This window comes from Hemiscyllium ocellatum, chromosome 13 (genome assembly GCF_020745735.1).
Source record: "Hemiscyllium ocellatum isolate sHemOce1 chromosome 13, sHemOce1.pat.X.cur, whole genome shotgun sequence".
NCBI lineage: Eukaryota > Metazoa > Chordata > Chondrichthyes > Orectolobiformes > Hemiscylliidae > Hemiscyllium > Hemiscyllium ocellatum.
Window position 1 is genome coordinate 6480493 of NC_083413.1, and position 13735 is coordinate 6494227.

The 13735-nt window shown below is 40.9% G+C and overlaps 1 protein-coding gene across 2 annotated transcripts in view; it reads left to right on the forward strand.

The window, feature by feature from the left end:
- LOC132821762 (plastin-1-like) overlaps positions 1-13735 on the forward strand; it is a 155019-nt gene that overhangs the window by 103972 nt on the left and 37312 nt on the right. For both annotated transcript variants that reach the window (XM_060834514.1, XM_060834515.1), the window contains exons 5-9: positions 2059-2191; positions 3983-4064; positions 5086-5251; positions 5772-5914; positions 13502-13594. In XM_060834514.1, the coding sequence (XP_060690497.1) occupies positions 2059-2191; positions 3983-4064; positions 5086-5251; positions 5772-5914; positions 13502-13594 (617 nt within the window). The remainder of the gene's footprint in view (positions 1-2058; positions 2192-3982; positions 4065-5085; positions 5252-5771; positions 5915-13501; positions 13595-13735) is intronic.

Below are 13735 nucleotides of genomic sequence, written 5' to 3' on the forward strand. Positions count from 1 at the left end.
GAATATAGATATGTGAAATAACTGCATAGAGGCTGGTATCCCATCAGCAAGTTACACTTTATTAACGAAGATTGTACATGGGCTGTGACCAATGAGGCTCTTTACTGAGACAACCTTCTGAATTTCTGTTTATATTTGTCAGCCAGGACTTCCTGATTGGAGTTGTTAATCTGGGCCAATTAAGGATCTTGCCATCAGATCAAACTGGCCGTTGTTCCAACCACTACAAATGCCTGTTATCAACAGGAATTGTAATGTGGATAGATAATGGAGTTCACTCCTGAATGGTTAGTGAGAGCTAAATGTCAAAAGTTTGGTTTGGGTTGCAGCAATATCATGGCATCTGTTCATACCCTTTCAACAACAGGAGCATCAAATTTCCATTTATTTTCAAAAGGCATTTTTTTTTTCACATTCAAATACTCCAAAGTCCTTCTTCAGGCTTGACTTTGTATCATAATTTAATAACAATACATCGGTTTTCAATGCAAGGCAGACGAAATCTTTGAAAACTCTTATAATATTGTTTGTGTCATGTTCTCAACTGAAAGATAAAATACCCTGAAATTATTTGCATCACGGTAGGTACAGATTTATGAGTCAAAAGGAAAATACTTCAAGTTGTCTACAAGACTTAGAGGAATGTTCTCTTTTTTTTGTTAATGTGATCTGAGCATCATTATCAGCACCAGCATTTGTTAAATGCCCTTGAGAAGGTGATGGTGAGCAACTCCTAACCTCCTTGTAGTCCATGAGGTGTGGATAATACTGTCAGGAAGGAAGTTCCAGATTTATGGCCTAGTGAAAATATAGAAGGGGTGCTAGAATTCCAAATCAGATGGTGTATGGCTTGGAAAGTTAAATTGTAAGCTTCTTGAATGTTGTTATGATTAAGAGGAGCCGGTGTTGGATTGGGGTGGACAAGGTTAAAACTCTCGCACAACACCAGGTTATAGTCCGACAGGTTTATTTGAAAGCACTAGCTTTCAGTGCACTGCTCCTTCGTCAGGTGCATGTGGAATATGGTATCGAATTTACAGAATTTATAGCAAAAGATTAGTGTCATACATTGATACATTGAACACACCTGGATTGTTAAGTTCTCTCATCTTTTAGAATGCTGGCTTTGGTTCATTTAATATGTAAACTCCAGAATTACTTTTAAGTCACCTTCTCGTGATAACTCAAGGCTTTATAACAAAAGGTGACATCTCAGCTCAGACAATGCATTAAAGGTGTAATCTTTTACGATAAATTCTGTGTCTTATGATCTTATACTCCACAAACCACCTGATGAAAGAGCAGCGCCCCGAAAGCTAGTGCTTCCAGGTAAACCTGTTGGACTAAAGCCTGGTGTTGTGTGATTTTTAACTATGAATGTTGCTGGAGCTATACCAGTCCAGGCAAGTGGGGAGTATTCCATCACACTCCTGACTTGTATCTTGTAGATGGTGAATAGGCTTTGGGGAGCCAGGGGGTGGATTATTTATTGCAGGATTCCCAGCCACTGGCCTGTTCCTGTAACTTCGGTATTTAGAAGGCACGTTCAGATAGGCTTCTGTTCACTGGCAACCCCAGAATCTTGATGAAGTCAAGAAGGAAAATGGTGCTGAATTGAGATTGCCCATGTCCTTTGCAATTAGCATCCTTCCAGCTGTGAAAAGTGATTGCTGTTGATTTTTACAAAGACTGATTTGTTGAAAAATGAAATAACATAACTCCATTTTTACCATGTGTATCCACAGTCTTCGATTTTGTGAACTGTGCAGCTGTTTTCTTTTAATGATTCTTTTATGTTTAGCTGTTCATAGTGATCAGTTGGCAGCACCTTTTGAACCTAGAAGGTTATGGGTTCAAGTCCAACTTCAGCTTATGACATACTTGATGAATGAAGATAATTAGTCTCAAGGCCGATGTTGGTGAATTGCTGTTTGGAAGCACGGTTTTTGAAACTACTGTGCTTCGCATGTTCCTCCATCTCATCACACTCAATATTTTCTGTGTTGTACTAAAGGTGATCATAATGAACTGAAAGCTGCTCTTGTAATTACTTTTCAGAGGAGGAGAAGGTTGCTTTTGTTAATTGGATTAACAAAGCATTAGAAGGTGATCCAGATTGTAGACACTTGATTCCTATGGATGCCAATAGTGACCGTCTGTTTAGTGCAGTTGGTGATGGAATTCTTCTCTGGTAAATTATTTTCTTTACATTTTTATTATGATAAAATGAAGATGTCACAAATTGAACCTCAAAATGCTGGTAACTTTTTGTTTTTTATTTAAATTAGTCTTTGCCCAAGGAACCAAGCAGGTGACATGCTCCTTGCTGTCTCTGTGCTGTTCTGTAACTAACTGCTCAAAGACTGAGACAGGTTTTGATTGTTATATCCTGCAGGAGGGTGCTCCATTAATCCCACACGAGTCCATGAAATTTAACCCTATGTCTCCAATGTTTCAGGTGGAAGTACACACACTCTGTTGTGTCAGACTGATGCTGCCTACCATATTGCTAAAGACTGTCCATTATAATTTTTGCATTTGCAAGTTAGGCGTGTAATATCTGTATGAATCATCTGCTCCAAAATTGACATACACTGAGGGAGCTAGTTCTGAAATATTTGCGGATTTGACTTTAACCAAACAGGCAAGATTCTAAAATGAACTTAACAGAATGTGTGGAAGACTCCTTCCATTTACATTGAAAGAGAATGGTGGGAACTTCTCCGTCCTCCCCAGCAGTCACTGCTGCTATCCTGTGTAGTACCACACCCCCGGACACTCGCATCACGTCCTCACTTCAGTTACTGTCACCTCCAGAGCTGACCCAGCTGTCTGTCTCCTAATTGGATTTGCCATTTTCCTGACCACCATAAAACAATAAGATATAGGAATTGAATTGGAGCATTCCGCTCATTGGGTCTGCTCCACCAGTCGATTATGGCTGATGTGTTTCTCAACCCCCATGATCCTGCCTTCTCCCTGTAACCCTTGATCCCCTTACCAATCAAGAACCTATTTACCTTGGTCTTAAATACACTCAGTGATTTGTGGAATGAGTTCCACAGAGTCACCACCCTCTAGCTGAAGAAATTCCTCCTCCTCTCAGTTCTAAAGGGTCGTCTTTTCACTCTGAGGCTGTGCCCTCAGGCTCCTACTCTCCATTGAGATGACATAAAATGTTTTCTTCAGCAGCAAGGAAAAATATATAGGTTATGATTAGATTAGATTAGATTACTTACAGTGTGGAAACAGGCCCTTTGGCCCAACAACTCCACACCGACCCGCCGAAGTGCAACCCACCCATACCCCTACATTTACCCCTTACCTAACACTACGGGCAATTTAGCATGGCCAATTCACATGACCTGCACATCTTTGGACTGTGGGAGGAAACCGGAGCACCCGGAGGAAACCCACGCAGACACGGGGAGGACATGCAAACGTCAACACAGTCAGTCGCCTGAGGCAGGAAATGAACCCGGGTCTCTGGCGCTGTGAGGCAGCAGTGTTAACCACTGTGCCACCCACATGGGGCATTATTTATGCAATGGGTCATTTTTTAACCTACTGATGAACTGTCTTGTGTGATATTTTTCACGTTCCTCAGCTCTTTCCTGGCCAAAATTGACACCTGATAGAAGACTCTTCACAGGGTTAACTGTGACTCCAAGGTTTCTCAATAGCTGCCAGAATAACTTTGGAGAACTGCTCTTTCTTTCTATCCACTACCTTTCAAGTCACACCACCCACTTCCCTCCACTGATCAGGCTGACATTAACGGGTTCACTTTGTCATGGTGGGGTTGGTCATGTTGGGCCATGTCTCTGTTTAATTGTTATGATTTATTGACATACTATGTTCCTGGAAACACATCTTCAAATTGGGGCAGTGTTACACTAATTACTAAACATAAAACGTTTTTCCAAATTGGTTTATGATTTAACCTGTTCACACCAAAAAGTACTTTCTTTTTCCTATCCAGCAAAATGATAAACTTATCCCAGCCGGACACAATTGATGACCGTGTGATCAACAAGAAAAAATTAACTCCATTCACAATTTCTGTAAGTACTATCTCACCAGCAGCCATTGTTTAATCAAACCTTTAAGGCATTTGAAATATTGACATTTCGTTTATTTCAGCTACAGATGCCTACCGATACCTATTTTTGAAGATGTAGTAATTTATTTTCCTATCTGGTGTCTATGGGACCAGGAATTTACCTGTTGATCAATTATTCCAGATAATTGAGAGGTTCACATAATCAATGTAAAAATACACACTAAGTAATAAAAACATAATGCGGAGGTATACACATCACTGATATACTTTATTTACAGCATAAATCACTTAAATAATGATGCAACTTTGTCTTAAATAAAATTTACCGGCAGAGAGTCTTCTCACCTGCATCCCCAACTGACCACTTAGACAGCGTGACAATACAGTCAAAGCTTTGCCGTACTTGAGGTATATCATTTTTGTCGGTTAGTCAAGAGTGCTGGTTCATGGGTTACCAGTTAGAACAAAATTTGCTGTACTGTTAAAGTTTTTAATATCAATAGCCTCACAGCGCCAGGGACCCATGTTCGATTCTAGCCTTGAGCAACTGTCTCGTTGTGGAATTTGCACATTCTCCCCGTGTCTGCGTGGGTTTCCTCCGAGTGCTCCAGTTTCCTCCCACAGTCCAAAATTGTGCAGGTTAGGTGAATTGGCCATGCTAAATTCCCCATGGTGTTAGGTACATTAGTCAGGGGTGAATGGAGGGGGAATGGGGGAGGGTGGGTGTGGCCTTGTTGGGCCGAATGGCCTGTTTCCATCCAGTAGGGAATCTAATCTAAACATATGGATAATAAATATAGAGGGATATCTTTCATGTTTAGGTGACTGCCATGGTTAATAAATTTTATTTATAGTTCTCCATGATTAATGTAGAATTGACAGTATTTCTCGAAATTTTGTGTTTTGTTTTTCATATCTGTAAGCTACTGATTTTAAAAGGAGTGTTTTGTGTATGCATCATTATTGTTTTGGAAACAGTGTGTTGTTTGAATATATCACAGCACTAATTCATTCTCTTGCAGGAGAACCTGAACCTTGCCCTGAATTCTGCTTCTGCCATTGGCTGTACTGTGGTGAACATTGGTGCACAAGATCTGAAGGAAGGGAGACATCACCTTGTGCTCGGCCTCCTCTGGCAGATCATAAAAATTGGCCTCTTTGCTGATATTCAGATTACCAGGAATGAAGGTAAACAAGAAATATAGATAGCTTCTGCAATTTGATCTGGCAGAATCCAGTGCACACCCATTTTCACTTTAAGGGGATAACAGATGGTATTTAGGTTGAATCTGGAAGTACTTTGCTCATTTCCAGGAATTTATTTGTGCATGACAAAGATCAGGTGATGTCATCATGACCAGAGAGGAGTTGTTAATGTGTGTGCATTTCATTATGATGAATACTTTTCAGCAGTTCCTCAGGTGTGGTGATGTCCCTTTTACAAAGTCTGTCTCTAAGGTAATATCTTTGAGGTTCTGAGCAATGTTTAACGAACCTGCACTGATGAAGCTCACAATGCCACGTGTAATTTTGAAGGCTGCTTGGCAACCAGAGTAATAAATATTATCCTCAGCTTTTGAAGCTAAGTTACATCAAAGCAGTTGCCCTTATCGTTTCTAGCTTGTGATGGCCTTTTCTGCGTGAAAATTGGATTTTTGTCAATCTGAGGAATTGTCAGGTGCTGATACTGTTTATTCTTTGATTTCAGCACTTATTACTCTGCTCAAGGAAGGTGAGGAGCTGGAGGAGCTCCTGAAACTTTCACCTGAAGATCTGCTTTTACGTTGGGTCAATTACCATCTTGAAAATGCAGGCTATCATAAAATCAGCAACTTCAGTCAAGATATTAAGGTACTAGTGTTTTGATGAAAAGTTTCCCCATTCAGACTTTATGGCCATTTTCACACTTAATTGTCAGGTATCTTGAGGCTAATTTTGTCTCTGCTCTTAGATAGGCTTGGTAGAATTGTTGACCTTTTTTTAATATAGGGACAAGGAGCTCATTACAAAAAGGATGATTTGGATTTAACACTCAGAATTTCTGAGGGAAAATTTTGTTCCAAGTTCTGACAATATCACGCTCCATTCCAAACCTTGCAATATGATTTTCCTTTTCCTAATCTGAGGGTTTCCCACTGTTGTAGGAAACCAGGCTCTTCACCTGGTTCAGCTCTGTTGCCTTCATTTCCACTCTCGCCCTTTTTCCTTCCCTCTTAAAACCACAATAGGAATCCTCTTGCTGTCATTGTCCATTCTATAAAGGTCCAGTTCAGTGGATCATTCCACCATTGGGCGACTTTGTGTGGAGTTTGTGTATTTTCTCTGTGTCTGCGTGAGTTTCCTCTGAGTTCTGTGGTTTCCTCCTGCAGTCCAGAGATGTATAGATCTGGTGGATTGGCCATGGCAAACTGCCCATGGTGTCCAAGGATATGCAGGTGAGGTGGATGAGCCATGGGAAGTGCAGGGTCATTGGGACAAGGTAGGTGAATGGTTCTGAGTGGGATGGTCTCTGAAGCGTTGGTGTGGACCCAAAGGACTGAATGACCTGTTTCCACACTGAAGGGATTCTAGGATTCTCACTCACACCATCAACAAACTACTCAGACATTGCAGAGTTTGCAGTAATACAGTTAATTTTACTGTATTTGATGTATATAATTTCTGCCAGTTTATCAAGAGTGCTGGTTTATAAGGTGCTGGTTAAAAGAGTTTTTTTATGTATACTGTGAATGCTGGAAATCTGATACATATAGAGAATGCTGGAGAGAGACTCCAGGTCTGGCAGCACCTTTGATGAGAGAAACCGGTTAAGGTTGAGTCCAGTATCAGACTTCAAGTGTTAATTCTGTTTCTGCTGAGTTTCTCCAGCATTCTCTGCACTGACCACCTCATGCTGCCTGCACTGATTAACATCTGCCACTAGATGGTGACTTGTCAATCTAAAAAATGCAAGTTCTCTCTCCAAAATACACCATTGCACAAGAGGTATATAGTCATGTATTTCTTTTATAGTTAGTAATATACTTTGTTTTGCAAGCTGTTTCAGCTGGGAATACACTGTGCTGAACATGTATGGTACAGTACTTTAGGTTGAACTTGAATTTTCTACCAGACAATAAATGTTCAACGGAACATCACTCTGGCGTTCACATGAATTCCTGTGACAACCTCTAATTTACTTAGTCATTTTATTTAGAGCCACTATTTTCAGGAATGTAACATTTGAGTACCTGTGCCTTTAGTCCTTTCAGAATATCCAACGTGCTTTGTAAGTGAATCAGTGTTTTGCTACTTCCTACAGAATCTGCTGTAATCACTGCTAACAGTGTGTGTTCCTGTGCACTGGGGAGTCCACCTACAAATTACACGGTTGCTTTGTAGAACACCTCAGTTTTGAGTATGCAGCACAGCAGTGTGTTGAATACAAGCACATTATTGAAGTGAAGCTTGATGTCTGTCTACAGGGAGAGCGCCACATGGTAGAAGTCACATGACTACAGCAAGCTAGAATGGGCATTTGTACATGATTATGAATGTCTCTGTTTATAAAAAAATAAGAAGAGGGCTGCATTAAGATGCACGTTTTTGCTCATCCATGTTACAATCTCCATAGATTTCTGTACTTGTCGGTTTGCATTTTCCATTAGTCTCTGCATTTCCCTAATACACACATTCCTTAAATCACGATGGTCTCTTTGTGCATGTTGTTATCATTGGCTGTTCATAGCCAAGGTGAGTCATTCCTATGTTGCTTGTTGATGCTGTGGTGGCTGTCGTTGGTTTACTGTGAATCTCTAGATCTGATGGTTGTTGTGTTTTCTGTCTGAATGGTGCACTCGTATCTTCCTGATCAGATGCAAGCAGTTGAGGAACAGCTACTGTTGTTGGGGCAATGTACCTAAGGCTGTTACAGCTGAGCTGTCACTTCCACTACATCTGGTCAAAGTGACAACTGTTCCACGTTGGTCCCAAGTTGCCTCTTGGGCTGGCTTTTGTTAAGATTGTTAAATGTTTGTACCCTGAATGGCTCTCCAAGGCTCAACCCTGACAGTGTTTTAGCCATCTTGTTAAAATGAAATTTGAGCTTTCTGCCATTCACTTTGATTCTTTTTCACTTACATATTACTACTTCTAGCCTCCATCGCCTTTTCTGTTCTTGGAAGAGTTGTTTGCGTGCAGCATCACATTAGACTTTGTAGTTTCCACATCTTCGGTAGCTGCATTTCTCCTCCTGAGGATTGCCCTGTATGCATCTTGATCACTACCTCTCGTGATTTTTACTGCCACTTTGGTCTTTCTGTTTGACAGGTCACAGTCTGGAAGTGGTGTGATGTTGAATTGCCCAGTTTTTCTCAAAGCAACCAAACACTTCACTCGTGAATTGAAGGCCAGTGTTACTCAAGACGATGTAACAGCTGAACTGTTAGGCATTTGACAATCACAGCAGCAGTCATTGATGTCAACTGTTCACCTCCCAACAGTCAACATAGTAGTTACCTGTGAGAAGGTAGTCAGTTCCTGCAAGTGTGAAGTGGTCTACTCCCAGCTTCCATAGTTGGCCTGGGATATCATGTTGGCAGAAGTGAGTACTGCAGAGGCTGGAGATTAGAGTCAAGATTAGAGTGCTGCTGGAATTCTTGATGAAGGGCTTTTGCCCGAAACGCCAATTTTCCTGCTCCTCAGATGCTGTCTGACCTGCTGTATTTTTCCAGCACCACTCTAATCTTGACTGAGATACCATGTGTCATCTGTGGCCCTTTAGCCTGCATGGCACTGGCTAATGTACTCCCTGCTTTTTGTTGCTCATATTTGGCCAATGGAGCACACTTCTTGCTTTTCTCAGACTTGGTTCAATTTTTTGGTGGTTTGCATGGACACACTTAGGGGATATTGACACTCTCTTTCCTTTCTGCAATCTTGGGTTGGCAATTCATCTCTGCATGCTCAACATCTCTTAAGGCAGCAGGTGTATTCTTGCTGCTCTCATGAATTGTTGCAACAGTTGGAGGTTTGCATCTTGTTGGATAGTTTGCTTGATTCGAAGAAGATACTTGTTTGTTGTTTCCAGTTGCTCTGCTGGGTTGATGACTTCCAGAACATGTGCTGCTATTTCACATTGAAAATCTGGAAGATCCTGTACTCTGTTGAAGAACCTCCACTTCCTTAGAGGGTGTGACTGCAACGTCCCTCTGCTATCCTTGCCTGTATGTCACATCCAGATGACATCACTAACCAGAGTAACTTTCTTGACAGGAAGTTTTGCAGCATGGGGAGAAGGCTTGGAAGTGACTTGTGGTCAGACTTGACTATAACATTGTCTGTAACTTGACTGTAACTTGCAAAGCATTGAAAGTGTTCATAAGGAAATATTATGGCTAGGTACGCTTACACTTTCTCAGTCTAGGTGTACTGTCTTTGCGTTAGTGCGCTGGATGCAAATACATCTGATTTGTCTTTGCTCCAAGCCCTGCCTCTATAGCATCACACTGCAGGGTGACTTCTTTACTTAGTGTTTCAGCACTAGCTGCTTGATTTTAGTGAATGTTGCTTTGTGTCCTGTCCCCCCCCCGATTCCACTGAACATCTTTGGCCGTGACTTGGTGTAATGGTCGACATCCTAGCAACAAATTGGGCCAGAATTTTATCAAATAACGGACAAATCCAACAAATTGTTGCAGTCTTTCACCTCTGTAGGTTGTTGCATTGCTGTCCTAGCTGTCACCTTTTCAGGATCTGGGTGAAGACCCTTTGCAGTCGGTACATGGCCCATATCCTTGACTTTAGGCATCTCTAATTATAATTTTTCTTGCTCATCTTTAGGTGAGGCAGTCATGCTAGATTCTGATTGTGGACAGCAATGGCTTAGAGTCATTCATTCCCGAAATGTAGAAAGAGACCATTCAGCCCACTGAAACTGCACCAATCCTCCAGAAACATCCAACCCAGATCCAGTTTTTGGATCATATGTTGAGCCACTTCACACAGGTCTGTGGAGGTCCCAAGATGCACCATCTGGCATGTTATGTTGACTTGATATTCTTCTTCTGTAGTCCACATTCTAACAATCGCAAACCATGTCTCACCTATTGACCTGACTCAACTGAATTGTTATTTATTGTATAGTGATTGGTTGGAGTCTTCAGCCACTATCTCTCCACTGATCAACTGTAGCTGCTGATTGTGCTTCTTTTTACGCATACATTTGTGAATACAACGATTCGACTTCTTGCAGCAAGAAGGCTGGTTACCCCGTGCTGGACATGCCTTCTTTTACATCCTGTACATTGTGCTGTGCTGTGCCATGTGACTGGAGGATCTGTCCGCATCATGCAAGACCAGGTCTGTTCTGCTAAATGTGCTGTAGTTGTTGATTCATAAAACCTTTGCACTTTTACACAGGTCAGTTGCTCTTTTGGGTGTAAGTTTGTCTTCTCTCCATAGGTATGCTTTCACTTTTGTATCCCTCATACTTAATACAGTCCTGTTTCTAATGGGATCGTTCTTTAATTGTATAAATACATGGGATTCTACAAGCTGAGCTAATGTTACATATTAATCAATGCCTTTTTCTCCCTTTTGTGACAAAACTATGGCTTTAAGAGGTCATTTTGTCTTTTGTTTTGAGAGGTTTTAAGGCAGAGGTACCAAGCCGTCTACCAGAGCCACTAGAGTAAACAATTTGCGAGGCCATGGGTTTTTTGTTTAAATGGAACTATAGAAGCAGCCTGAATGAGAGCTTGACCACACCCATCGAACCAGGATATTTGTTTTTTAGTTTACAGCATTTGCTATTGGGGCCTTGAAGTGGAAGCTACTTTTCCTATTTCTCATTTGCAGCCAAAAGCTGGGGGTTCTCTTCCTGCTACAGAGACTATCTGTTTTTTGAATTGCCTTTTTAACAAAGGATATTACTGTGTTGGAACGGTTAGTTAGTAATAATTACAGTATCTATTATTCTGTGAGGTTTTCCAATACACTTAAGTTATTCCAATTCCTTCCTCCTTTTGTTGTACTTTAACTATAGTGGATGAATAAAGTAAGTTTTGCTTTAAATCCAATAGTTTGACCAATTGAATTGCGTCTGGAATGCAACATATTACTCTTACACTTTTCAAAATAAGAAAAAGTTAGGATCTAGGCTATCTTAATATATTTTGAGGGGGTTAGTCTGGTTCATAACACTCTGTTCCCTTGTGTTGTTGAATATGTACTATTGATACATAACTTTTCCTTGGAAAATAAAGTGTGCTTTCAAAACTTTTACAATTTCTTCCATGTGTTTTGTTTCCCCTGCTTTTCAGAAATATTTGGAGTGGAATATATTTTGAAACCATCTCTTCCCAATCGTGATAAAATGTAGTGACTTATGCTTGTTCTGCAAATCTTCCTGTACACAACAGAACACCCATGGAATCTCCGATATCAGAATTCTTAGCAGAGGCAGTATTACAGAGACTTGAACAAACTATCCAACCCAAACTCTGGGTCCGCTACACCTTTCTCATAGCTAAACGAAATAAATTAGAGGACACCTTCAAGACCATCAATAATATCCTTTACTGGCATAAAATTCACTGAAGAGGAGGAAAACAACAACAAACTGCCATTCCTAGATGTCACAGTAGAGCGAACAGTCAATGGGGAACTTCAAACCAGCATCTACAGGAAAACAACACATATGGACCACATACTGAACTACAGAAGCAGTCATCCCAACATCCACAAATGAAGCTGCATTAGAACATTATTTCAAAGAGCCACCACACACTGCAGCACAGAGGAACTAAGAGTAGAGGAAAATCACCAATACACCATATATAAAAAAAAAAGGTATCTAATGAATACTTTTCCGATTTCTCAGCAACAATCCCAAACAAGCAGACAAAACACTCCAGGAAACCCTAGCCACTCTCCCCTACATCAAAGACATCTTGGAAATGACTGCCAGACTACCTAGACCTCTTGGCACCATCATAGTCCAGAAACCCACCAACACACACACAAACAGTAGCAAATTAACTTAAAGGCCCTATACAGACGACAAGCAAAATGAACGTCATTTACAAAATACCTGGCAAGAACTGTAACAAATGCTGCATTAGACAAACAGGCAGCAAACTAGCCACCAGAATACATGAACTTCAACTAGCCGCAAAAAGACATGACCCACTCTCACTGGTATCCTTACATACAGATGGGACAACACATCCATCCTAGGACAAGCCAAACAGAGACACGCACGAGAATGCCTAGAAGGATGGCATTCCAACTGGAACTCTACCTACAAACATATTGACTTGGACCCCATTTACCACCCTCTGAGAATAAATAGGAAATTACATAACCAAAGGAAAAGATATCACCAACCTAAAGAAACCTAAACACAACTAGAAAGCTGGCCATAGCACCAGTGCTTCAGCGGGGGCTCACTGAAGATGTTACCTAGTATGGTGACGAAATGTCTGAAAACCTTCCAGTTCAGCAAGCAAACTTGCATCCAGAACCTCAACCTGAGCTACAAATCTTCTCCAAACTCACCAACCATGCTTTGTGTACGACACAGCAATGTGTTTAAAACAAGAATTTTAATGGAGTGAAACTTAAGATTTATGCCTTGTGGCAGAAGTCACCTGACTGTATGGCAGACTAAGTCAGACATTTGTAAATGATTGCATTCCAATCCAAACAATTTGCATTCAATCCACCAGCTTCATTTGTGTGTTAATTCTTCAGTGTATCCATGCATTGACATTTTAATGTTCAATTAAACTTCAACATAAACTCAGGAGCATTGCAGGAGTCAGTTCACCAGTTTCAGATCATTAGCTCATTTCTTCTGACAACATCGTTGATCATCTCACTGTCATTCCAATTTACACCTTCTCTCGCTCTTTTTCTCTCGCTCTTTTTCTCTCGCTCTTTTTTTTCTCTCGCTTTCTTCTTCTTTCTTCCTCTCTCGCTTTCTTTCTCCCTCTCTCTCTTTCTTTCTCCCTCTCTCCCTCTTTTTTCTTTCTTTTTTTCTCTTTTTTTTCTCTCTTCTTTCTCTCTCTTTCTGTCTCCCTTTCTCTCTTTTTTCTTTCTTTCTTTCTTCTCTCTTTTTCTGTCTCTCTCTCCACAGATGCTGCCAGACCTGCTGAGTTTCTTCGCCATTTGCTGTGTTTGTTTCAGATCTCCAGCATCAGCAGTATTTTGTTTTTGAAATGTGTGGTGATTGGTTGTATTCAGTTGGTGTGTCAACAATGCAAAATACTTCCTGGAGTACTAAAATACAAACTAAACAATATTTTGAAGCAAGAGGGGCTTCATATGTGAGGATTTGAAAAATATGAATTGAATTTGAGATTTTCTTGTGAAACGAACTCGAACCCTCCCTGGTAATTTCAGAGATTGTTTCATCCCTATGATCTCACTTTGTTTTAATATCTCGCTTGTGTCTAGGATTCCAAGGCTTATTTCCATCTACTCAGCCAGATTGCACTCAATGGAGAAAGTGATGAAATGATGGTTGAGATTGAAATGGCAGGTTTACATGTAAGTTTGTCTTGTTGCTATTCACCAGGTGACACGGTGGCTTGGTGGTCAGCACTGCAGCCTCACAGAGCCAGGAACCCGGGTTCGATTCCAGCTTCAGGCGACTGTCTGTATGGAGTTTACACATTCTCCCCGTGTCTG